The following is a 25,698-nucleotide window of genomic DNA, read 5'->3' as shown; positions in this document are numbered from 1 at the left end:
CCTCCTACCTACTACCACCTCCTCCCTCCTCCCTCTCCGCAATCGTCGAAGAAAACTCCCCATTCAACATCCCAATACTTCCCCTCCCATTTTTCTCCTCCGTCAACCCCCTCACCAACTCCGCCAATTCCTTCACCTGCTCTCTCAAATGCATGATCTCCAAACTGCACGGATCCATGTGTACCACCGGCGCCGTATCATGCACGACCTTGCGCCAGTCCTCGTCGAGTTCGAAATCCACCTGCTCAGCCGCGTGCTCCCACTCCTGCACATCGTCGTCATCGTCTTCCCCGCGCCGTCGATTCCAGCGAATACGGCGCGCCTCGCGGACTTCCAAGAAGGCAGTTACCACGAGGAGAGGCGAATAGAGGACCCCCATGACGATGTCGTTGAGTTTGGCGTAGCGGCGGCGCGGAAGCCACCATTCGAAGGGGAGGACGAGGAAGATGATTTCGAGGAGGTTGAAGGCTAGATCAAGCGTGTGATTAGTATGTATTGTCTGGGGAGTAGAGTTGGTATGAGTCTGAGGAGGGGAGGGATATGTACGCGGTATGAAGACGTTCTCGTCTGGAGCGCGAACGTATTGCATTGTCTTCTGTGCAAAGATGGCCATGTATTCGTCGATTGCGTTTCCGGAAATATCTTCGTATGCGCTGTTGTATAGGGCAATCAGGATGTTCAGTAGAACTGGGCGGCATTAGTTATGTAATTCGGACAAAGCAAAACGTGAGATGGGTCAGTACCGGTCATAACAATGAAATTAAACAGATAGTAGAGGATAATGCCGAATGGAAAAGCAAAATCTTCGAAGATGCCGAATTCCGGGCTCTGCATCACGCTGTTCGCCATGCCCTGGATAATGGCTCTCGTGACCGGTAGATCGTTGTCGACCTGGGCCATCCCCATGAAGGCCTGGAAGAATCCCACCAGGACAACGAACAGAAGAGCGAAGAAGATCAGACTCTCCTTCATCATGACTCTGAGCACCACGAACATGGCGCCGAAAAATTTGAAGGAGTCTAGGTATAGGATCATGCGCATCCAGAACATCGGACCCGCGAGAGCGAGGAAATTGTAACTCAGCTCGTTGAGTTGCTGTCGCTGTTCGTCATCGACTGAGGACGAGTGTGTCAAGGCTGCGACACGCAGGAAAAACGAGACTGCGAGAATGCTGTATAGGGTCGAATTGAACGCGTTCCAAAAGTCAAAGTAGAGCCAACCAATCTTATACAGTTTGGTCATCTCGTCACAGATAAACGCAAGACTCATGACATAGAGTATTCCCTCGACAACGTCTAGGTCCCCACTGGGATTGACCGTGTTGATCACCTGAGTATACAGAATGAGGTATACCGCGGAGAAGAGAATCTGGCAGACATTCTGGTACTGAGGAGTCCGCATCCGGTCGGGATGGAAGTGGACCGAGAAGTTGATATTATCTCGTTTATGATAAGGCACAAAGTTGGTAGGATTACCTTCCTGTTGACAGAACCAGCCGTTCCATAGATACCGAATGCACTTCTGGTACCCGGAGGAGCCGATCACTCGCAACGCGTGAAGATCAACCGCGCGCTCAATAACATTGGCTGGCATGGTCTCCTCGCCATCGATAAAGATAGAGTATCGCTTCAGCAAGGTATCCATGAGTCGAATATCCTGGTCGGCTTCGGTTTCAATGCTAAAATCCCCTATTAGTTCACTGCAGCAATGTCAAGAGAAAAGCAACAACATTACATGCGCTTGGCGATGATCTCACACGCCAGAGCACGGCGTTCATGGAGATCCGAGTCCCAGAGCTCCTCGGTGGCTTCAATCTTGAACCATCGTAAACAGACGAGCAAACAGAAAAGGACACAAGCCTGAAGCTCCTCGCCTCCCGCCTGTCTTGCGGTTTGGATTACGTCGGCGGTGATGATGCGACTATTGGGGTTGGTGATCACGCTCTCTTCCAGTTCACAAGGGATGACCTGTTCAATTTGGTATTTTAGTCGCAGGGCAACCTTGGTCACTTCCTTGGCGTGATGAGTAGGCGGAAGCTGGTCCGGGGCATATGCAGACATCACTGTAGCCGGGGTCAGCTTGCAAAACATACAATGCGAATGACTTACGTCGGCGCCGCTCCGTAGGGAGACGATTGTGGGCGTGGCCCCCTTCGGACTGGAAGAGACTCCTCCAATGACCCATCCTGAAGGCTTTCCCGATGATCGGAAAAGCGAAGAGGGTTTAAAGGAGAATTAATCGATGACACAGAGTAGAGAGAGAGAGAGAGAGAGAGAGTCTGGGGGATGGGAACATGGATGGTACGATGATTAAGGACGAGTCAGCCAAGAAGTACCCCGGCCGTGTGCCCCACTTCCCTTCCAGTCGACAAAGAAACGGCGATCTCCTGCTGAACATCTAGATAAGGCAGATAAAAATTGAAAGCAAAAAAAAAAAAAAAAAAAGAAGATATGTGGATAGTAGTAGTCTAAACAGGAACCACAGGCATGGACCCGTACATCAATGAAGCTTATGTACATGAGAAGGTGGGATCGAACATCTTCATCCAGACGCTCATGAACAGAGATCCAAACACGAGGCCCCAAACCCCCAGACTGAGAGATGCACGGTGGCACTCGAATCTGGGGTTACACCATTCTCATCGAACAGAGGGCTTGCCCCCAAGTGTCGTCGACATTGCTGCTTGATCACGACGTCGCCCGTGTGCACATTAAACCGTTCTCCCGACTCATAAATCATGTCACATTCGAAAACTCTTCTATGCAACTTTTTTTTAAACCGCATCTGCCCAAGCTCCGCCAAGCAACCTCCAAAGCCCGTTATCTCCTTTTTTCAACCGCAGTCTTGCTCAAAACCAGTCGACATAGTTTGTCCGATTCATCCTCTTGCACCATTAGGGGTACCTTCGGGGCAGATTTACTCGGGGACACCGTCGTCGCTCTCGGACATGCTCTCATCACCGCTAACCTCCTGGTTCTCACGCTCACGCTTCTCCATGAGCTCCTGCAGGGCGGCATCATCGTGCTCGGTAACGGCCTTAGGCGCCATCTTGATGATGCAGCCACCGCCGGCTGCCTTGATCTTGGCCTCGATCCGTTGGATAGCCTCCTCGAGCATCTGGATACCGATGGTCTTGTCCAGACACTGGCTGGTTAGGACGTACAGCGGGGGAGCGACCAGCTTAACCTTGATCTGGGTCTCGGGGGTGTTGCTCTCCTCGGCGGTGCGCAGAGCGGTCTTGACGGCGTCGATTCCGTCGTAGCCGAAGCAGGTAACCTCGATATCGGCACGGACCTTGGTGGGGTGAGGAGTAAGTCGCTTGCTAATATAGTGCGTCAACTCCTTCTTCACGTTCTCGTTGGGGAATTCGACCTCGTTCCACACGTCGGGGTTCCTAAAGAGCCGAAGACGTTAGCCGCGAGGATTTCAAACTAGACTACCGCATGCAGCTTACGTGATGGAGATCTTGAAAGCATCGTGCGAATGGCCGTATTTGCGGTTCAAGGGCCATCCGATGGTCGAATATAGCGTCTCCAGGGGAGTCTGGGTAGCCTCGGCCACATGTCGCATGATGGAGTTCACCGCCTTGCTCTTGTTATAGCGCTCCTCGCACTTGATGACATCTTCGGGGGAGACTCGGCGCTTGGAAAGATCGATATAACCTGCGGGTGGAAGACACAACCGGTCAGCACCTCGGCGTCGTCATCCTCTGTGTTATCGGGTCCTTACCCTTCTCCTTGTCGACACGGAGAACGATGACAACCTCGTTACGTCCAATACGGATCAGCTTCTGGATACTACGAATACGTCTTCGCGACAATTCGGAGAGCAGAATCATTCCGTCGATGTTGTCGTATTCGAGAAGCTTCACGTACGCGCCCATTTCGGCGATCTGCGTGAGGGAAAGAATGCGGTGATTAGAACAGGTTCGCGATAACAGAGAAGAGAAGATCCAATGCGGGAGACACCCACCTGCTTGACATTGACCATGACATAGCTGTCGACCTCCGGGTACTTCTCCTCGTAGAAGCGGCAGTTTGTTAACGACATTTTCGGCGGGGTTGCGGCGTGTGCCAGGCACAGATTCGAATCGGCGAAAAGAGTTTTTTAGGGACAGAGGGATTCCGAGACAGAACTCTCTCAGAATAGCGAACCTTCGGGAAGGGAACCGAGAGGAACAGAGAAGGTCGAGGGGCAAGCGAAACGGGTCGGCGGAGATGGGATCGAAGCACAATTCAAATCGCTTTGTGGCGGCTCAAAACCCACTTTGGGCTTTGCAGCGTGACTCATCACGTGCACACGTTCCACCGCCCGGCAGAACCCGATAAAGGCTGCGGCGCGTTATCGCCGGGCCCAAAGCCGGCTTTTCCCTCTCGACCTCACCTTGATTCCTGGAATCTGACAGACGGAGGCTGGTCGGGTGTCTTTTGCGTCCTCATCAGCTTCCTCTGGATCTTGGGCCTGGCATTGTCAGGAATGAGGTGGCAACTGATCGTCCATGTGGCCATGACATATTCGCTGCTCCCTGCGCTATCTCCATCATATTAGCGCTAATTAGCAATAGTTACTAGGCATACCGCCTGTTGCGCTACCTTGACTCGCCTATCTTTTTTAGTCAGAGAATCCCTCTGTTTTACTTATTTATTTTCAACTCGGCGATTTTTCTTCTTGCTTTTCAAGCTGCATTTATGGCGCGTGCTGCACCGCGCCTCGAATCTATATTTACTTGATTAGACTTGCTCTTGAATCAAAATGTCGGAGCCCGACTTATCTCAAGAGCAGAGCCGCTCTTTGCACGAGCGGATCTTCAACATCTTTCGTACCACCTCCGCGACCAGCGTTCCCGGTCACACTGGCGGAGATTTTGCATCGCCCTACACGCCGGGAGAAACCTCTCGCCTATTGGAGTCATATGATCATCATGAGCCCGCTTGCGGGCTGAGGGGCTCTTGCGATCACGGTACTTTCTCCCCTAGGCTGGAACGCGAGGAAAACCAAGCTTGGGGTGTAGCATCCTTGAACAACGTCGGCCATGGTATCACGGCTGGGGAGGCCCCTCTCGACGGCGATTCCATTCAAGGGCCGGAGAATATCCCGTCAATGGACTCCTCTGTTTCGGCGTTCACGATGAAGAATCGCAGAACTTTGTATGTTTAATTCCCCGGGTGTTCTTGCGACTTTCATTTGCGAGAATCATCGCTAATCGTATCCAGATATATGTCATACTATATTCCATTCTTCAATTGGATCACTCAATATCGGCTGTCCTTCCTTCGAGGGGACTTGATTTCGGCAATGACTGTCGCGTCGATTTACATCCCAATGGCGCTCTCCTTGTCGTCCAATCTAGCGCATGCTCCTCCCATCAACGGCCTCTACTCTTTCGTGTTCAACCCGTTGATTTACGCGATACTGGGGAGCAGCCCTCTACTCGTCGTCGGCCCCGAAGCGGCCGGCTCTCTTCTAACCGGCACAATTGTTAAAGCAAGTGTGAGTGCAGGTCTCTCGAAAGAAGAGGACGAGGCCGCAAGTGCCTTGATCGTCGGAATAGCCACGGCTATGGCAGGCGCCATGATCTTGATCGCCGGTCTTACTCGGCTAGGATTCCTAGACAATGTGCTGAGTCGGCCTTTCCTGAGAGGGTTCATTACCGCCATTGGTTGTGTTATCTTCGTGGACCAGCTCATCCCCGAGGCTGGACTCACCGAGCTGGCGAAGGATGCTACCGTGAGCCACGGAACCACGGTTGAGAAGCTAGTCTTCTTTGTCAGGAATATAGGCAAATGCCATGGCCTTACGGCCGCAGTGTCTTTCGGCAGCTTCAGCATCATTATGGTGTTCCGGTATGTTCCCGCACCGCGTCTCCCCTACGACTTCCCAGCTAATTCCCATTCTTAGCACCCTCAAGAAGCTGCTCCAGCCACGATACCCACTCGTCGTCTACTTCCCGGACCGTATCCTGGTGGTTATCATCTCCGCCATCTTAACATGGCACCTTGGCTGGGACAAGCAGGGTCTGGAGATCCTCGGCCCGACCAAGAACAACGCCAATGGCGTCTTCGCCTTCAAATGGCCGTTCCAGTTTAGCCACATGAAGCACGTCCGGACTGCACTGAGTACGTCCTTCATCATTGCGCTCCTCGGCTTCTTCGAGTCCTCCGTGGCCGCCAAGGGTCTCGGCACTGCTCGACAGGCCGGTGTCAAGGGCATGGCTGTCAGCGCGAACCGAGAGATGGTGGCCCTGGGCGTCGCGAACGTCGTCGGCGGTTGCTTTATGGCGTTGCCGGCTTTTGGAGGCTACGGCCGAAGCAAAGTCAATGCGTCTACTGGGGCGCGGTCGCCCATGAGCAGTATCCTGCTGAGCGTCATCACGTTTATCTCTATCATGGTGCTTCTGCCGTATCTATATTATCTCCCGGTATGAACCCTCCTCTCCCATTTGGTAAAGTTGATTCGCTAATATCTTCTAGAAAGCCGTTCTGTCTGCTATGATCTCCGTTGTCGCCTTCAGTCTCATCGAAGAGTGTCCGCATGACCTCGCCTTCTTTATACGTCTGCGTGGATGGACAGAATTAACACTGATGATCCTCATTTTCGTCTCGACTATCTTCTATTCTCTGGAATTGGGAATCGCCCTAGGAATCGGCCTCTCCATTCTCATCCTCATCCGCCACTCCACGCAACCTCGAATCCAAATCCTCGGAAAAGTAGCCGGCACGTCAGACCGGTTCGAGAACGCCGAACTGCACCCAGAGAAAGTGGAACTGGTCGAGAGCGCCCTGATCGTCAAGATCCCCGAACCGCTCACTTTCGCCAACACGGGCGATCTCAAGAACCGTCTCCGTCGGCTGGAGCTGTACGGTACGAACCGCGCGCATCCGTCTCTGCCTCGGATGCGACCCGCCGAGCACAACAAGAACTTCATCTTCGACGTGCACGGCGTCACGAGCATCGACGGCTCCGGGACGCAGGTCCTCTTCGAGATCGTCGACGAGTATGCCGAGCAGGGCGCGCGGGTCTTCTTCTGCCGCCTGCCCAACCGCGACGTGTTCCGCATGTTCGAGAGAAGCGGGATCGTGGACCGATGCGGCGGAATGTCTCACTTCGTTTCGCGGGTAGACGAAGCGCTCAGACTTGCGGAGTCGGAGGATCGGGTATTTAATGCCTAGGCTGACCACTTTGCCAACTGGTTTGGTTCCTTTTCAAGAGCTGTATGAAAACAAAAGAAGGCGACCCGACTATATGCGAGAAATCTCGATACACGTAGATTATGACTGACGACCCTTGCGTTGATATGCACACGACATGGCTGATTCTTTGGGGGTGTGCTCTCGAAGGATGAAATGCGAATATATTGCTTGTTGCGTGGACTGGTGAATTGATCGAAGGAGAGGGGGGGAGAGAGAGGGAATCTGTTAATAGCTGGACTGTTGATAGCTGTAATAACATGACGAGTAAATATGGTATGGATGTCATCCGTCGAGTCAAGGAATCGTCGTAGAAGTTCGTTCGTTAGCACAAAAGAGAGCAGACCCTCTCTATGTCGGCATCATTCGGGTTCAAAAGAAAAGAAAACAAGCATCATGATGCCTGATTCTCCCCCGTCGCAACAGCCCTGCGAATAACCGCACGAAGCAAAGCCTCATTAGCACGTAACCCAAGCCTGCTCTTCTCACTCAAACCGCCACTACCCCCTTCATCTTCACCTCCTCCTTCCTCCCCACCTCCTGACCCTAGTGCCTGCCCAACCAGCTTCAACCTCCCCTCACCCGCAATATTAAACCCCGCACACGCGATCTTCGAAACCCTGACATGCTGTTTCACGATCGCCGAATCCTCCGAATCCCCGGCAAGATCCAAATCCAGCGCCAACTGCGCGCGAATATAATTCGACAGACCCTTCAGGACGGACGACGACTCGGACCCGGGATCCGCTGGCAAGAGAATCTTTCCCAACGACGCCCGCGGCACATTCACGTTCAGCGAACGCAGGGCGGGCGCGACGGCTGGCGAAAACGCCACCGTCAGTTGTAGTTCCTTGACGAGGTCTTCGAGGATTTGTTTCTGAGCGAGACGATCGGGGACGGGCTCGGTCTCAGAGTCTGAATCATCAAGCCCGGGGTTCAAAACATACAGATATGTTTCCAGCGCCGAGCACATGAAATTCGACGAGAGACGGAGGTTGGAAACGTAGGTGTCGAAATTGGCAGAGAGAAAGGATAGGAAGGTTTGGCGGAGGGGGTTCGGGAATCGCGTCATAAGGAGGGGGAGGTGCGTGGACGTAGATATGGATGGCTCCCTTTGCCTCCCCTTGCCTTTTCTTCGATCAGATGAGGAAGCATCGTCCCCAGGCAGCGGCGCAAGCAGGGCCGCTTTGTATGTGATATTCTCGTACTCTAGCGTCACGGAAATGCCCACCCCGGTGGAGTGATCAGTGGCGGTAAAAGCTGCTGCCGAGTTATCAAGAAGCGAAAGACTAGGTAGGATTTCCCAGACACAGGTTTTCAACGCGCCGGTTCGAGACAAGGATTCATCGTCGGCGGCGCTGGCTGAGATACCCGAGACGGCATTCCCGGTTAGTTGGTCGCGGAGTCGCGTCGCGTAGGTATTTAATGCGGCGGGGTTGTCGAGGAGGGATTGATTTTCCTTGCCATGATGGAGGGGCGAGAGGCGATGAAGTGTCCAGGAGGTGTTGAGTAGGTGTTGGTTCGGTGATGGGGGCATTTTGGTCGGTTCGGATGGAACGGAGGGAGATGTCGAGGCGGCGATGGAGTATGATAGCAAGGTCACATAGTGGGATTTAAAGAAGCAAGGGTCCAGGGAAGTCGATAGCGTTGTAGTTAGTGTAAGCTATAGACGTATTTCGATGCGAGGGTTGAGTCTCGACCATCTGAAGATCAGACGCGACGGGCAAACAGAGCAAACAAGGTTCCGAGAAGGGTATAGCGTACATAGTAGGGTATAGGGCTCCGCGATGTGATCATCTTTTGTCTTGCTTTCTTGATCAAAGCTTCCATGTGATATATACTATTTCTCCGGAGAATCGGTCGGTATTTCATGTATGCTAATATAGACAGAAAATATGCGCTCGGCTAAGGTATTTGCATGAGGCATAAGTCCCCAACGAAAACGCCTGATATCCAATAGGCAACGAAACAACGCATGCTAAATATACTGATTAAAACCAAGCAAAATCGAACAAATCATGCGCGCCATCCCGCAGAGTCCCGACAAAACTGGCAGCCGAATATAACCGGTAGCCCATCCATCACCGGGACGAGCTCCGGCTTGTGCGTCGTGGCCCCTCTCGACATCACTTCCTGAGTAGCCACGTCGAACCAGACGTCCTGCATGGAACCATGCACGTGAATGTGTGGAGCGCACTCGAACACCCGCGAGTTCATGTCGTCCTTTTCATTTGATGTGATGTCATTGTGGAAGTTGTGCATGAACTCTTTCCGCTGCATTCGCTGACTGCCGCCGTCGCCGATCTCTGCCGAGAAATATTCCAGCACGCGCATGAATGGTGACACGGTGAGCAACGAGCCTATCCAACTATCGTCCGATGGCCCGGGCTCATCGGGGGCCACGGTGTGTTGCAAGTATGACACCAGAAGTTGCATGCAGTGGTGTGTGGAGACGAGGGTGGCGGTGTCTGTGAAGGGTGGGGATCGAATGATTTGAACCTGCAAGTCCCGATACAGAGACTTGCGAACGTCGGGGGGAATCTTAACCGGCAGGCGTCCGGCTTCGTAATCGCGCAACAAGGCATTGGTCTGCTCTCTTCTGGCTAGGGCGTAGGTTTCAATGAAGTACAGTGTATAGTACCTGTCACAGGAGAAGAAGCTGTCAGCGAAATCGCTTAAGGAAGTTGGTCAGTGGTTTATGGAAGCACCCACATAAGCGGCGTCAGGTAGAACCAGATAACCCCAACGGCCCGTTTCTGGAAGTCGTTGCGCTCGTTCCTCGATGGGAACATCGACTTCACAAAGCCCGGCTCGCTCCGCATAAAGCGATCTATCACTCGATCGGCAAGGAAATAGCATAACTTCGAACACAGTTTCTGGCGCCGTCGGAGACTATGGATGTATCGGAAAGTGTAAAGATGACCTCCTTTGGCGCTGGTGATAGGCGGGAACAGATCCGAGAGCAACACGACATCGTCTTCTGGGTGTCGAGAATATGTTCGTTCGCTGTTTATCGGCGAGGGAAGGGTTCCATGACGGCGTTGGCGGAGGTACTGTCGGGTGATCCAGTGCTCCTGAGAGTTAAGGATTTGGCAGAAGGCTCGGCAGACAAGCTTCAAGGGCAGGAAATCGGCGACCCCGCAATGAGCGAATATCTTGATCTGGAGTTCGACGGGGAGGAGATCCCAGGGCGAAGACGTGGGTATTAGGTTGACTTGTTCGACACTGGCTGTCACGTTAGCGACGGAGTAACACGGACGCGCACATTCGGCGTCGAATTTCGGGACCAAAAGGAAGGCATACACAGAGGTTGACGAGAGCGTCGAGGGCAATACACTATATCTGGACTGGGACTGATTGTTCCGTTTGGCGTCCGATCTGCTTCTCCCTCTGTTGAAGGCAGCGCGGGCTTTTTTCACATTGGAGATCAACTGAGAGAAGGAACTCATTATCAGGTTTCGAGAGGCATGGAGAGACCAGCTCCAGCGCGGGGGCCAGCGGGACAAGAAAATATATAGGGCTGTGCAGTGCGCATGAGCGATTGGGGGACGGTTGAATCTGGGCTCTGGCATATCCCAGTTACGTTGCTTTGGTTTCTCCGCCTTCCGGCACTCGAGGAGGGGCCTGACTAAGCAGCACCCGGTTTTTGGCCCGCTTTTTTAACGCGGAAGTTGGCTTCTATTAATGGCAGCAGGGCAGTGTCTACCTTAGTTAATCATTTACACTATTCCACTGAGTGCGGTGTAGTTACTCTGTGTACGCCGAGACTTTAGTGGAAGGATTCTACTGTGGCAATTTAGTATGGAGCAGGGTTCGGCGGCTACCTCGACACGTCCTATCAGTCGGCGGCTAGACATCCAACACACGGCTAATCCGGTGGTGTCTTTGGTCCCAGAGATTCACACTATCTCCGGAGTACTATCCATTTGTGAGATGGTGCCTGTGCCAAAAGCTAAACTGTCTGCTTGGCCTGCAGGTTACGAATGGGAACTGTAACCGGCTTAATCTTTGCTACGGAACCTGCCTTTGACCCACGGTCCTTCGGCATCCACAGCAACTATTCGAGCCAGCCACCTGATATATTCGCGGACTTGACCTTTCGCATGCAAATGGACATGATATGGGCTCACTTGAACGCTATACTAGACGTTAAGAGGAATAGTAGCTTGTAAGGGTTTCACATGAACGCAAGAAGTCTTTAAAGTACAGCTTCTCAAATTCTACAATAGAATTCAGGAGGAATATGCCAGGGAATTTCCGTTTGTCCAGAGAGGAAGAAACTGACAACATGAGTAACTGAAGAATCAACCATATCGCACCCCAATGTTTCAGAGAAAGCAATGTATCTAAACAAAGGCTGGACTCAGCATGCCTCACGATAGCTATGATCGCTCCAAGTCCTTCGACTTGGCGATGCAATCACTATTGTTCACGGTGAGGCGAACTCATCATCGTCCGGGGGAGGGAAAGAAAAACAGACACGCCTTTAGAGCACCGATGATCCCGAAGAGTATTGGACTCGGGGCTCTCCCATGTCCGGGAATGCGCCGAGTTTCATGGTCCAGAAGGACGAGCAGAGACTCTAATGTTGTATGAGAAAGGAAGAAGCAAAAGAAAAACAACGGAAGAAGAAGAAGAAGAAGAAGAAGAAGAAGAAGAAGAAGAAGAAGAAGAAGAAGGGGGGGAAATTGGAGAAAAGGTCAAATGCACGATCTCAAGGAGAACAGGACTCAGAACTCTCCCTCCCAAGAGTTTGGGAAGGCCCGGGGGTTGCCAAACCGCATGCGGGCCAAGTTGTAGACCCACACTAAATAGAGACGAAACTAGTAGATCATGGCAGTATGGAGAGCCGACGATCATTTCTCTACAAGCAGTGAGAGTATTGCTTGCTCACTGTTGAATTTCATCTCATATACTAAGATACCCAGGTATAGCTATCTAGAGGGCAAGGAAATTCTTCTTGGAAGAAATTACAAAGAAAGAATTGTAACTATCGTTTCCTAATCTGGTTGATTATCAACAGTCCAGATGCGGGGGTTACGTCATTTGTTGACGGGGTTGCGTCAAGCCATAAATACATCATCGCTCCGCATTTGTAGCTGCATCTACTATCGCATAAATAGCTGAGCCATCCCTCCATTGGACATTTCCCCAATACTTCTGACCATATCTACTGACTCCCAGAACCCATCCACATCGACCGCAACATGAGCAACAACATCCTCATTGTCGGCGCAACCCGCGGCCTCGGCGCCTCACTTCGAACCCTCTACGCCGCCAAAGAAACCACCAAGACCGTCTTCGCCACTACTCGTTCTCCCTCCTCTGAATCCAACACCGACGCCCGCACCACCTGGATCCCCAACATCGACATCGCCCAACCCGATGCCGGCCAGAAACTCACCTCTCAACTCCCCCAGTCCACCAAGATCCACACCGCGATCATCACAGCAGGATACTTCGGTTTCGAAACATTCGACACCCCAGACTGGGACAAGCAGGTGAAGATGTACACCACGTCGGCGATCGGCCCGGTCTTCGTCGTCCAGCAGCTCGTGAAGGCGGGGTTCTTGGAAAAAGGCAGCAAGGTGATCCTAGTGAGCAGTGAGAGCGGCAGTATCACACTGCGGCATGAGTCTGAGGGAGGAGGAAACTATGGCCATCATGCCAGCAAGACGGCGTTGAATATGGTGGGGAAACTGCTGAGTCTGGATCTCAAGGATCAGGGCATTGCGGTCGGCTTGGTACATCCGGGTTTCATGCGCACTGAGATGACCAAGAGCGTGGGGTTCGATAAGTATTGGGATGCTGGGGGTGGTGAGTCCCGACTTACTATGATTCTGCGGCGTCTTTTACGGAGTAGTGTGGACTGATTTGTTTGTTTGGTTTTAGCTGTTACCCCCGATGAGGCGGCTCAGTCTTTGGCTTCTTTCGTGGAGGACTTCGATATCAGCAAGACGGGCGAATATTGGGCACCTAGGGGTCCGGGGTATGATCCATCTTTTTCCCCAAATTAATCATGGGACTGACGAGTTACAGGGACATTGGAACCGCCGAGGCAGTATTGGGGAAGAACTTGTCGACCCCGTTGCGCCTACCATGGTAAAAAGCTATTCGCAAACGCAATATATACTACGAACCTATGACTATGAATTGTATGAGTGAATTATATTCCAATATGCTCGGTATTTGAAAGCTGCTTGATCCGTTGGCGACATTTCTCCCAGGTTGTACATAGGCTAGGATACTTGACATCATCCGAAACCAGCACAGTGAACAAGGCATCAATCTGTCTTCCGAATGTGACATCGTTTTCTTCACCAATCTTATTTTGGCTATTTCCACACACTAAGCCACCTTGGCTTTGCAGATTACCCCCTTCCACCTGCAGAACTAGAGTAGCCAACTACTCTTCCCCACACATGCAACGCGGGGAATCGAATTGAAGTACGGAGAATATCCATGTACTTAGCATCTACTAGCATTTAACCCACCCAATTAAGTTCTGTCAAGTATAACTCAATTATAGATTCTCAACTGTTTAGCCGATATTTAAGTCCATCGAACCAGACCAACCCGCCATATGTGGAGAGCTTAAGGGTTAAGATCGGCAGTGTCTTACCTGAACACTGACAACCCCGACCCACTCTCGTATAGCCTAAATTGCCCCGAAGGCCTTGGAAGGGGGTCTTGTTTCGAGAACGTTTGAAGCTTGAACAAGCTTGTCATTGTCAGTTGTCAGTTGTCACTCAGGCTAAAGTGGGTCTGGCAGCGGGTTGAAGTTACGATTTATCTGTGTCGGACCAAGGGAAGTTGAGAATGGCAGTTGGTGTCCGAGGACAATATGCTACGGTCGAGGACAGAGCGTTACATCCATGGCCTCATGTGAGCGCACACAGTCGGGTATAATGAAAGCTCTCGGCTTAATTTAGTAATATTCTGGGAAAGGACGAAGACCCGGGGGATGCAATTGCACTGGAAAAGAGCCGGTAACCAGAGCCCATGGGTCCAGACCAAAGGATCAGCCATCCCCATATGTCTAGACATGAAACACCCGTTGCGCCGAGCATCAGTCCCAATCATATAAAATGGCGACAGAGTCTCCTCGATCTGGGAATTTCCAGCCCAGCAATCCTCCATCTCATACCCATCACAAGTCCAACCCCAGACAGTCTTCCTTTCACCATGCTCCCTAAGCTCTCCACGGCCTTGCTGGTTGGCACCGCTCTCGCCGCCCCGGAGGACCTGCACACTCGCCAGAACAACTGCCCCAGCATCCACGTCTTCGGGGCCCGTGAGACCACTGCCTCTCCGGGCTTCGGCACCGCAGGAACAGTCGTCAAATTGATCCTGAACGCGCACTCGGGCGCTACCTCCGAGGCGATCGATTATCCGGCTATCGGGGATAGCCAGTACAACTACTCCGTTCAGCAAGGCGTCAAGGCCGTCACCAACCAGGTGACTAGCTTTGTGAACCGGTGCCCGAACACCAAGGTTGTCTTGGTTGGGTATTCGCAGGTAAGTCGAGTCTCCTATGCGTTGGTTATCTGCACTATCCGTCCGCTATACGACACGGACAGAAGCACGAGAAGTCTGAAATAACAAATACCAACCCAACCTTCTCTCAGGGCGCCCAAATTATCGACGACGCCATGTGTGGCGGCGGCGACCCGAACATGGGAATCACCGACACCGCGGCCCCGATCTCCAGCTCCGTCGGATCCCACGTCAAGGCCATGATCTGGATGGGTGATCCGCGCCACACCCCGGGGGCGTCATATAACAAGGGAACCTCGAACTCACCAGGGGTAAGTTGAACTAGATCAATTTCTGGGAGACGCGAGAGCGCTACCTCGGAGTGTCGTTGTCACTTGGCATTCTATTCATTCCCTGGTGCAAATAGAACTGGTATGAGATGCAAATGCTAACACGCCCACAGTTCGATCCCCGCCCCAGTGGCCAGGTGTGCAGCCAATACGCGAACCTGATCCAGTCGTACTGTGACCAGGCAGACCCGTACTGCTCGAATGGCAACAACGGAAACGTTCACCAGAGCTATGGCAATGTGTATGGCCAGGCCGCGTTGCAGTTTGTGAACAGCAAGTTGAACTAGGTGCGAAGTGGATGCAGATGGATGGATGGACGGGCGGACGGATACATATTGGCATGGGATGGTCACTGAATGAATGAAACTACGTACCTGGTTGCGTTGGTCTGGTGGCAGGTCTCGTCGCTTGTATTTGAGCAGGCGGTATATACCTCTGCTATTTTAAGGCGGCACGACGGCCGTGAATTTAGACGAACACAGTAGAAATAATCTGAAAACTTTCTAATCCCAATGGACAAAAAGAGGTAATATATAAAAAAGATCATGGGTAAAAAAGAATGCATCATCCGTGAATCGAACACGGGCCTCGTCGATGGCAACGACGAATTCTACCACTAGACCAATGATGCTAGCTGATGTAATAACTCTGTAGTTAGTGCTTTATAAACCAATAAAGTTACTTTCTGCTCCGGGGATGAGCCCCCAATTGTAGGCAACACTTCAAAGACATTAACCTGTTCATCAAGTAGGGAATTCACGTCAATATATCTGAAGATCTACATTGGAATTGTGTTGACGTTCAGACCCAATCACTCGCTCCACCTACTTAGCCGTTTTCGCTAATGACACCAAACCGACAATTCTGGCACGAATGGCAAACTTATCCATGTCCACCTCGGTGACGACCCCGTCTGAAAGCGATTCCCTTTCCACGTTTATAATAAGGAGTGGTACCCAGTAAGGTGATTTAATTGAATCTTGATAAGCATAGACTCGCCATCCTTACAGAATATGTAGAGATTGTACTGCTGTCAAGTTCGCAGAGACGAAAACCGGAATTGGGACGTGGTTGAGTCTCCATGGGTTGGTTGCTGACTGCAAATCCAGAATATATGGCGAATTCATCTCCGTACCCAAGCAATATACCGGGGGTCAATTGAAGGATCTCAGCCGTAGAGCAATTGGGAAGACACTGGGTACATCAAAAGAAAATGAAAAGGAGTTAACTTCGATCAAACACGCTCACTGGCTCAGACGTGCTATGGGTAGAGATCCGTCTACGCTTCGCTCTTGCCCTGTTCTAGAAATCTATCCAATTCATACTCGCAAAACTTCCTCTCCCGCACTGACCGGACTATCTGCTCCAGCTTGGCACAGTTCCAGACAGCTCTCATAACTGCAGTCGTTGCTATAGGCCTAATTGACTTTTATTCGTTCTAACCGAGGCGATTTTGATAACCATTATCAAAATAGGTCACCACCAGATCGTCCGGCGAGCGCTCTGCATTTGCGAGAATCATAATTTAGCGTATCATTAGCACTGGCGCTCTTAGACGGACACTTCATGCCAAGGATGACGCCAACCTCTCAGACCGACCAGAACCGTACTGGTTACATTTTATTACATTACATCTCACTTCATGCCGCCACAATTTTCCAACGTTGCCCCTTGAGAGATCCATCCACTCACAATTGTCTGAACAATATCTTGAAAGCGACTAGGACGACTGCAAAATGACAGATAATTTGAACAAATGTCTCTCTCAAGCTCTGTAGCTCCTAAAAGGCTATACTTTTTTTTTTCCTGTTCAAGTTTCTTGTGGAAATCTCTCTTCGCGCGTCCCCGACCCTCATATTCGCATCGAACAAAACCAACCTCGTCTCATTATCATTCTATGCATTCTCCTAAGGGCCCCGATAACCTGCCACTGCTGGTTTATCAATGGCAAGAAGGGGTTGAAGATAACGAGGGCTATCACCCAGGAATTTGTTCAAGTATGGCCCGCCGAGATGGCCATGATGCAACTGATTGACAGGGATCTAGGCTGGTGAAGTACGTTGGTACGTTCAAAACGAAATCGAGGTATCTTAACCACGCAAGAAATAAACTTACAAGGATTTCTTCCCATGGCTAGGTAATAATATCGTTCAAAAAATGTTGGCCGTCTCTCTAGGCGTAATTGCTAGTAATGTACCCGTAGGAATATCGAATGATGAAGGTCTGATTCTTTCAATCTAGCTGCACACGGTAATTTAAATACATGAAAAATTAATAAGCAATCTAGCCTGAAAAAGGCAACTAGAAGAGATATAACTTTTGAACCATAGAAATAACAGAAAAATCTGCATAATCCTCGGGGATCGGTGTTACCAATACCGATATCCGGAATAGGAAGGTTTCCTATGTGACTAGCGGTCACATACGGTTGACAAAAAACTACGAGGGCCTTGTCTTGCCTCTTTCGGTCGTTGCCGCTTTAAGAGGGTGAGCCGGGTGAGTCAGGTGATTTGCTCACCCCGAAAGGTGATTCGCTCACCCGTTCGAGGTGATCTACTGTGGCAGAAATGTGGGTCTACCGAAGAAGTGATTATTCAACTGAGTTATATGATCATATTCAAATGAATGAAGGTCTTGATTCTTTCTAACTACACGATAAAGAAGCCGATATTTATGCAATTTCAGGGGCTTCATGGTCGTCATAAATGAGCGGAATTGCACGATTTATCGTCATAAATCAATGCGGTTGCATAATCGATCTGGTCAAGCAAGGCGATGATATAAGCGGATTAGTCATCTACCGCGGCCACATCTACTCACCCATCCGTGGTGATTCGCCCACCTCTTCAACACCAACACTCACCTTTGACCTTTATCCTCCCTTCGTGTCCACACCAGATTTCTAGCTGCTTCGTTTAGGCAACAACGATGCGTCGGCTAGGGGAGAAAACAGAATTCCGGGACCCCCGGTGCTACCGGCACACGGTGCGAAAAGTTCTTCTTATCCCAGAGGTCTCTTTCACTCTTGCACCCTGCCACCTCGCACCACCGTAGAATTTGCCGTCCACTCGTTTTTTCAAATTCTGCTGAAAGAAATTGGCTTGCTTTACACTTTGATATCCCTGTCATAACAATGTCCAAAGGAAGAGGAAGGCAACCAGTTGATAGACTCGCCCTAGCCCATGCCAACGGCTACGTTCGAGGAGCGAACCGAAAAAAAGACCAAAAATACTGCGAAACCTTCTATTCAGACGAATCCAAGGCTCTTCAGGAACGGGTTCTGTCGGTATATATCGTGTAGGTGCAACCCTTAGCTATTGTACACTCATTCACCCCACTGAGTCTTTGTCTCTTGAATAAACAGGTGGGTATCCGAAGAGGATGAAAATATCCGAAAAGAGGGCCTTCGTGAAGGACAGACCGTACCGGACCTGGCCACGATTAAGGACTTTATACGATACTACATTTCTTCTTTGCACGGAATAATCTCTCTGCGTTCTACAAAGTCATCCGTACTGAATTTCGCTGAGCGGTTCTTTGCTGGGTTCACCCGCCTTACCAAATCTACTTTTGATAAAAAGGTTACTCAGAATGTTTATAAGGTTCGTGTATTCTCCCTCGAAAAACTCTCTACGCATACTTATAGTAACAGTTCGTCTCGAAATCGCTTGTCAAAGATGACATCATCGAGGATAGAAGAAGGGCGAAACATATGTTCACACATTGTGGCCTTACGAATATTCTTGTCTCTCTGTGGACTGATGATGATCATGTTTTCATTCACCCTAGATACAGGGTTCAGTTGACATTTGCGATCCTAATTTACTGCTACTCCGGAGCTCGGATTGGCACATTCATACCTGATACGTCGAAGAAAGACGAGCGTGGTCTTCGATATGAAGTACTTCCTGCGACCCGCTAAACTTGGCTTCGCCTGTGCTATACTACAGGACATTGAACTTTATATTTATCGTAGGATGGATGGCGAGATCGAACTCTTCTTCCGTCTTAGTGAGATATGGGTCAAGAACAATGATAATCCTAAGAATACAGTGTATGTCGCCCACATTCTAAAAATTCTTCTACGGCTAATGCTATTATTTCAGTTTCCGTGTCGCGATGAAAGATCATTGCAAATTGCGATTTAACCCCGTACCTTTCCTTTTGGAAATGACGATCCAAGATGGGGCGTTTTTGCACTTCGACTCACTGGAGACATTGAAAAATTGGAATCCGGATAACCATGAGCCTACACCACTTCTCTAGAAACTATTTGTAGCCAAGGAACCCGTGTTACGTGGAGTCACTAGATTTGGCGGACTGTCGAACAGTGCATGGAGACGAGAATGTTTCTGTCGCTTGTTCCGGGCAACTGTTATCAATGCTGGATATCCCGAAATCATTACAATTCACACTTTGAGGCGGGGGCTCGCCAACAGGCTAGACAGTAAGTTTTATCCATTTACTACTTGCTTTAGAGTAGAATGATCTGATGCTCGCCTACAGAAGTTGCGGCCGACTCCGAGAGAAGCCAAATCCTCACACAGAAGGATCCTAATGTGTTTGGAAGAAGCTATATAGACAGCACCTCAGCACTTAGTAGCATTGATGCATTCCTGGGCGAGACTATGCGCCTGGATCACATTGAATATTTGAGAGGTGTTGGCAAGTACCGTGCAATTGGCTACCCGAGGACTCTGCCTGCGGAGCGCCAGCACACTATTACGAGGGACCAAGACTTGCTCGAGCTTGAAAAACGACTCAAAAAGCTAAAAATCCAGGAAACTAACCTTACAGGCTCCGGCCACAGTTGAGGACCTGACTGATGGTCTTATTTGGGCCTACCTATGTCTTTGTATTGCTGACAACCTTCTTGGTTGGAATTCCGAGGAATGGTTAATATATTTAACCTGGTCATCCATTATGTGGGCGTTGGTGACAGGTATCATGCTGGCCACGGAAAAAGCTCCAATAGAACATCCAAGAAACTGGGGACTGGTAGTATCTGGATAATATCATGTGGTTTTATTCCAGCGATCATTTGTCTTTTCTTCATGACAGGCAGACAGACAGTGTGGCCCATAAATCCAGGTGTTCATATCATGAATAGATATGGATGTTGTTCGCAGGGTCTTGTTTTCCCCCGCTCACTCCGGATCAAATTAAATGCAATTCAACTAACGATACCCGATCAAGTGTGAAATGGTCCAAAAGAGAGCCTTATCGCCGAAAAGGAGGAGGATGAGGAGTAATAGATTTGGATTATGTCAAAAGCAAATTTGAGCTTTCCCGGAAGAAACTCATATACATTCATTGGCAGGAATGAGGTTTTTGTTTTGATTGACGAATCTACTTCCGATGAGAAAAAAATTTTGCTTGGCTCTCGTCTGTTGAATGTTTTGTGTTATATAATGAGCTACATTTGGAACCTTTACCATGTATTCCCAGAACCCTTTGTGTGCATATAATTGATCACGGACGCTTCACTTCTCCCAACACTTCTCCTGCTTCGTCCTTGGTTCAAAAATACAGTTCTTTCCCGACCCTATCAAAACCGCATCAAAACTAATAACATATTTGGACTCTTCTATAATAATTCGACCTGCCGGCTACGTTGCGGGTTAGAAGAAATAATTCCCATTGGCATTCGACATCGGGCTTGCGACGTTGGGTGTTCTTGAACATCATTCAGCGGTCCTGATCATTCCAGATCATATTACCCGGGATGGGAAGACTATGGATCACACAAACACAGTGAATCTTTTGTAGTGATGTCTCCGTTTGCTGAATTACGAGTATAGACTGTGCATGAGCATCAGCCCTTCTCAAGCCATATCTGACCGTCACACTCGTCGTCTTCTTGACCAAACCCGAGACCTTGGACGCATGGCAATCCGCAAGCGAGCCCAACAAGCATCAGCAATGCTGTCAACAATATACTCACATCGCCTGCTCCCGTCACGCTCAATGCAGCTACCCGCGTTGCCTCCTGGGCCGACGTAAGTCCGCTCGGCCGCTCATACCCGTCGACACCGAATAGCAGAGCCTATACAACCGCAAGTGTCAAAGGCAGAGAAACCGTAGTGAAACTGGATGCGAACGCGAAGGCTGTACACAGAATTTCAATATTGTTTCATTCAGAGCAGTGGAGTTTCAGCAAATTTCAAGCTTTGAAATTTGAACTACCAACCCTGATTCTAGGTCTTCTGCTTCCTCCCATAGTCCTTGATCCCGGTATATTGATGCGAGGCAGGCCATGCCGTTCAGAGCGTCAGGATGCTCCAGTCCCAGCACCTGTTTCCTAGTCTCCATCACTTGCACCTGTAGCGCTTCTGCTTCCTCCCATCGCTCTTGGTTCTGGTATGTTGATGTGGGGTGGGCCATGACATTCAGAGTGTTAGGATGCTTCGGTCCTAGCATCTGTCTCGTAGTCTCCATTACCTGCACCTGTAGCTCTTCTGCTTCCTTCCATCGTCCTTGCTTCAGGTATATTGATGCGAGATTACTTTTGCTACTCAGAGTTTGAGGATGTTCTGGCCCTAGAATCTGTTCCGTCGCCTCCATTGCCTGCACACATAGGGCTTCTTCTTCCGTCCATCGTCCTTCGTCCCAGTATAATAGTGCGAGATTATTTTTGCTGCCCAGAGTGATGGGATGTTCTGGCTCCAGCACTTGTTTCGTAGTCTCTATCATCTGCATCTGTAGCTCTTTAGCTTCCTTCCATCGCCCTTGGCTCTGGTATGTTGGTGGGAGCGTCGGCGCTGTCGCGCTCGAGGATGTGGGGTCTGTTGAGGGATATACTTCCTTCTGGTCATTTGGATGACACGCTAGGACAGTTCGTTGCGTCTCAGACGTACCAGGAGTTTAAAAAGGACTCTGTTATATAAACAGGTGGTATCAATGCACGGAAACAGGCTATTCAGGATACGAAAGCTGAGCTTCAGGGCTGGGTGTCTAATTCTGGAGATGAGTCCTGGGGCTTGATTGTCCTAGTGGATCCTCCAAAGAGAAAACGACTATTGGCTGACGCCTAATGGATACTACTATTGTTAGGTATATGTATATATACAATCTCATATTTTGGACTGGGGCTTTGTACCCGAACCAAACGGGTTTTGGGCTCAAAAAAGTTCTATATCAAGAGATGTTGCGGAATACCCGCAGAAAGTCCCTGCACCTACCCCCTCAGAACATTCGACTACGATCGTCCTGGCCGAAAATAACACGCCTGGCCGTTCAGTATCAAGGAAACGTACTAGGGACTGTCGCCATGAATAGACCCCTACACGTACTTCAATACAATGTGAATCGATCAAAGGATAGGGTAATGGCACAGTTCCTCCGGGACCCTGCGGTCCTAGAGGCTGACCTCATCTTTGTGCAAGAACCTTGGGAGAACCCCTACCAGGATACCACCCACCATCCTGCTAACGGCTCCCACCAGCTCCTATACCCGGATTCGACCGAGATAGGGGACGAGCGGGCCCGCGTGTGCCTCTACATATCACGCCAAATCGATCCTAACACCTGGAAACATACAGTGCATTCGAAAGACGTCCAGGAGCTCAAGCTCACTGATGCTGACGGCCAACAAGTGCGCATCTTCAATATATATAATCGACCTGACGAAGTGGATAGCACTACCCTCGACCTTGTTACCTCTCTAACTACCCCTGCCGGCCCTACTAACAGCTCTACTAACCCCCGTTTGCTCCTACTAGGCGACTTTAATCTCCACCACCCGGCGTGGGAAGGAGAACGCTCTAAAAGAGACTCCTCGTCCGACCAGTTACTGGAACTGATAGATACGAGGTACCTAGACCTCTGGCTGGAGCCAGGCACTACCACGTGGGAGCGCAACGGAAGCAAGACCACTATCGATCTGGTTCTCGGCTCGCAGGACCTGACTCCTAGGCTCGTTACCTGCGAGATCAACGAGCGAAACCACGCAGATTCGGACCACTATCCAATACGAACCCTTCTTGATATCAGCACTAAAACCCCCGAGGCACAGCGAAGAAGGAACTGGAAAGCCTGCAGTGTCAAAGACCTGCAAAGCTTCGTGGACCTCAACCTACAGAGCAAGGCCTTTCCCTTACAAACAAAGCAGCATATTGAGCTCGCTATGGAATACCTTATCGAGACGATCAACCAAGGAATCGCTGCCTCTACCCCGTGGGCGAAGCCTAGCAAGTGGGCGAACCCTTCATTCAATGCAGAATGCCGCGAAATGGTCAAAATTACCCGGAAATTCCGGCGTGAGTACACAGAATCAGTTATTGCGAACGGCCCTACCGACCCTACTACAGGCCTCCGGTGGGAGCGCTACACCAAAGTTAGGAACCGTAAAGGAAAGGTATTGGCTAAGGCACTGCGCCAGGGCCACCGCTCCTGGGTCCGCAAGGCTACCGAATCAGGCCCTCGAGGCATGTGGAAGTCGGCTAAGTGGGCAAGAAGCAGAGAAGCCCGCGGAGGCCTTATACCGACGCTAAAGACAGATGGCGGGCTCGCAGAGACCGCAGAACAGAAGGTAGAGGCATTCCGCAAAGCCTTCTTTCCTGAACCACCCCCGGCCGACCTCTCTGATATCCCTACGGCTCGGATACCCCCCCAGATCGACTTCCCGGACCTTACCGAGCACGAGGTACTCCGTTGCATCAGACGGGCGCCTCCCGACAAAGCACCAGGGCCGGATGGCATCCCCAACAAGGTCTGGCACTGGTTGGGTGAGGTCTCTTCCTTTCTCGCGGCACTAACGCAGATATTTAACGCGTGCCTACGTCTTGGACACAACCCGGAATACTTTCAGCAATCGACTACTGTAGTACTGCGTAAAGCAGCCCCCCGGGACTATCGTATCGCCAAATCCTACCGACCTATAGCGCTCCTGAATACCCTCGGTAAGATCCTGGAGGCCGTGGCTACAGTACGGATCGCCTGGGCCCTGGAGGAACGTAATCTCCTACCCAGGAGCCATCTAGGGGGCCGCAGGGGCATCTCAGTCGATCACCTGATCCAGTTGCTTCTTGACCAGATCTTTGAGAACTGGGGCAAAGGCCGGAAAGTCAGTATGCTACTTCTAGACGTAGCTGGCGCCTTCGACAACGTCTCGCATATACGGCTCCTCCACAATCTACGTATGATAGGGCTCGATTTCTTCGCCGGCTGGCTCAAGTCCTTTCTATCGAACCGATCGACAAGGCTGCAGCTCCCCGGATATCTCAGCAACCTTATTTCAACCCCTACCGGGATCCCGCAGGGGTCCCCTATATCGCCGATCCTATTCCTCCTATTCAATACCCCCCTCATTCGCGCCCTATCGATCGACGGTATCGAGGCCCTTCGGATTCAGCCACCCCTCCTGGAGGGAGGCAAGACGGTTTCCTACGGGTGGATTGACGATGTTGCCACCCTGGCCATCTCGGATAGCTACGCGGTCAACCAGCGTCTTCTAGAGAGGGCCCTGGATAAGGCCGCGGTATGGTCAAGGCAACATTCGTCCAAATTTGCCCCCGATAAGTTCGAACTCATTCATTTCAAGAACCCGCTTCGCCCTGACCCTGCGGTAGAACGACCTGTACCGCAGGAATATATATACACTGAGCCGTGGCAGGGAGAGGACCCAGAGGTTGACAACTGGGATCCCCCAATGGAACCCCCTGGTCACGACCAGCTGCCCATCAAGGACCACGCAACCGGCTCTATCATCAAGCCAGTGGAGTACGCCAAATATCTAGGAATCTGGTTCGATAGGACCCTTTCGTTTGACACTCACAGGGCCAAGGCCCTTGCCAAGGCGAACAGAACTTTGGAAGCCCTCCGCAGCATCTCAGGCTCGACCTGGGGGACCTCCCTGCTGAGCATGCGCCGCATCTACCTAGCAGTGGTAGTCCCTCAGCTACTCTACGGGGCGGCAGCCTGATATAGCCCTACGAGCCGGACAGCCAACTACAAGAAGCTCCAGAAGACAGTTAATGAATTTCAGAGAATTCAAACCCGCGCAGCTATTCTTATCAGTAGCGCGTTCCGTAACACGGCTTCAGCTGCACTAGAGGTAGAGCTCTACCTCCCCCCTATACGAATACAGATGCAACAAACTATTCAAGAGGCGGCCATTCGGATCCAAACCGGGCCGGCTATAGCCTGCCCCCGGGGCCTCCGCTGGGAAAGGTCGAAAGAGGCATTCAAGGCCTCCGGATACTCTCCGATGGAGGCGCTGAAGTGGAAGAAAACAGGCCCGCTATATGGATACGGCAGCAGGCAGGAGGTGTGGGAGACCAGACGGGCTCATGTGTTGGCCCCGTGGGAGTCGCCCCTCAGGTGCATCATTGAGGGGGCAGAGGAGGCAGTCCAGACCCACGATAGAATCTGCCGCGAGGACCGGCAGATCTGGTATACAGATGGAAACGGCTATCAGGGGATGATCGGAGCTGCCGCGGTCTCTATTCGAGCAGGTAAGACCGCTAGGAAGCACCTAGGAACGGAACTGGACTCTACGGTCTACGTTGGGGATTGGAAGGGACCCGAATGGCCCTAGATCGGGCGAAGCCTATCCCGATCACGGTCTTCTCAGACAGCCAGGCAGCTATTCAAGCCGTGCGCAACCCCGGCCGGCCATCGGGCCAGTACGCATTGCGGGCTATTTATGAGAGGATCAGGACCCTGCGGAGCGAGGGCCTAGAGGA

General features: G+C 51.0%; 8 protein-coding genes across 8 annotated transcripts; 3 read left to right on the top strand and 5 right to left on the bottom strand.

Moving 5' to 3' along the window:
- Positions 1–4: 4 nt before the first annotated feature.
- Positions 5–2,184, bottom strand: yvc1 (putative potassium ion channel Yvc1; the record flags this gene model as incomplete). Its single annotated transcript, XM_053104643.1, has 4 exons — positions 5–687; positions 744–1,678; positions 1,735–2,062; positions 2,109–2,184. 4 exons carry the CDS (start codon positions 2,182–2,184, stop codon positions 5–7), a joined length of 2,022 nt encoding a protein of 673 aa, XP_052952087.1.
- Positions 2,185–2,916: 732 nt separating this feature from the next.
- KD926_000822 (translation initiation factor eIF2 subunit alpha) lies at positions 2,917–4,050 on the bottom strand (the record flags this gene model as incomplete). The annotated part of the gene is made up of 4 exons (XM_053104641.1): positions 2,917–3,394; positions 3,455–3,662; positions 3,730–3,892; positions 3,973–4,050. 4 exons carry the CDS (start codon positions 4,048–4,050, stop codon positions 2,917–2,919), a joined length of 927 nt encoding a protein of 308 aa, XP_052952086.1.
- Positions 4,051–4,752: 702 nt separating this feature from the next.
- KD926_000821 (SulP family inorganic anion transporter) lies at positions 4,753–7,169 on the top strand (the record flags this gene model as incomplete). Its single annotated transcript, XM_053104640.1, has 4 exons — positions 4,753–5,147; positions 5,214–5,843; positions 5,899–6,418; positions 6,471–7,169. The coding sequence occupies 4 exons, from the start codon at positions 4,753–4,755 to the stop codon at positions 7,167–7,169; spliced, it is 2,244 nt and encodes a 747-aa protein (XP_052952085.1).
- A 412-nt stretch (positions 7,170–7,581) lies between these two features.
- On the bottom strand, positions 7,582–8,724 carry KD926_000820 (uncharacterized protein; the record flags this gene model as incomplete). The annotated part of the gene is made up of 1 exon (XM_053104639.1): positions 7,582–8,724. One exon carries the CDS (start codon positions 8,722–8,724, stop codon positions 7,582–7,584), a length of 1,143 nt encoding a protein of 380 aa, XP_052952084.1.
- Positions 8,725–9,203: 479 nt separating this feature from the next.
- On the bottom strand, positions 9,204–10,636 carry KD926_000819 (F-box protein; the record flags this gene model as incomplete). Its single annotated transcript, XM_053104638.1, has 2 exons — positions 9,204–9,828; positions 9,900–10,636. The coding sequence occupies 2 exons, from the start codon at positions 10,634–10,636 to the stop codon at positions 9,204–9,206; spliced, it is 1,362 nt and encodes a 453-aa protein (XP_052952083.1).
- Positions 10,637–18,146: 7,510 nt separating this feature from the next.
- Positions 18,147–19,827, top strand: KD926_000817 (uncharacterized protein; the record flags this gene model as incomplete). The annotated part of the gene is made up of 5 exons (XM_053104637.1): positions 18,147–18,310; positions 18,378–18,615; positions 18,853–19,067; positions 19,324–19,460; positions 19,520–19,827. 5 exons carry the CDS (start codon positions 18,147–18,149, stop codon positions 19,825–19,827), a joined length of 1,062 nt encoding a protein of 353 aa, XP_052952082.1.
- A 1,001-nt stretch (positions 19,828–20,828) lies between these two features.
- KD926_000816 (ATP/GTP binding protein) lies at positions 20,829–21,712 on the bottom strand (the record flags this gene model as incomplete). Its single annotated transcript, XM_053104636.1, has 2 exons — positions 20,829–21,059; positions 21,200–21,712. 2 exons carry the CDS (start codon positions 21,710–21,712, stop codon positions 20,829–20,831), a joined length of 744 nt encoding a protein of 247 aa, XP_052952081.1.
- A 445-nt stretch (positions 21,713–22,157) lies between these two features.
- On the top strand, positions 22,158–25,698 carry KD926_000815 (putative RNA-directed DNA polymerase from transposon X-element; the record flags this gene model as incomplete). Its single annotated transcript, XM_053104635.1, has 3 exons — positions 22,158–24,899; positions 24,999–25,467; positions 25,551–25,698. Coding segments are annotated over 3 exons (3,359 nt in total), but the record flags the coding sequence as incomplete, so codon positions are not given.

Source organism: Aspergillus affinis (genome assembly GCF_023601865.1).
Source record: "Aspergillus affinis strain CMG 70 chromosome Unknown NODE_117_length_111466_cov_88_522368, whole genome shotgun sequence".
Classification (NCBI taxonomy): Eukaryota; Fungi; Ascomycota; class Eurotiomycetes; order Eurotiales; family Aspergillaceae; genus Aspergillus; species Aspergillus affinis.
The sequence above is the reverse complement of the archived record's forward strand: the minus strand, read 5'-3'. Positions and strand labels throughout refer to the sequence as shown.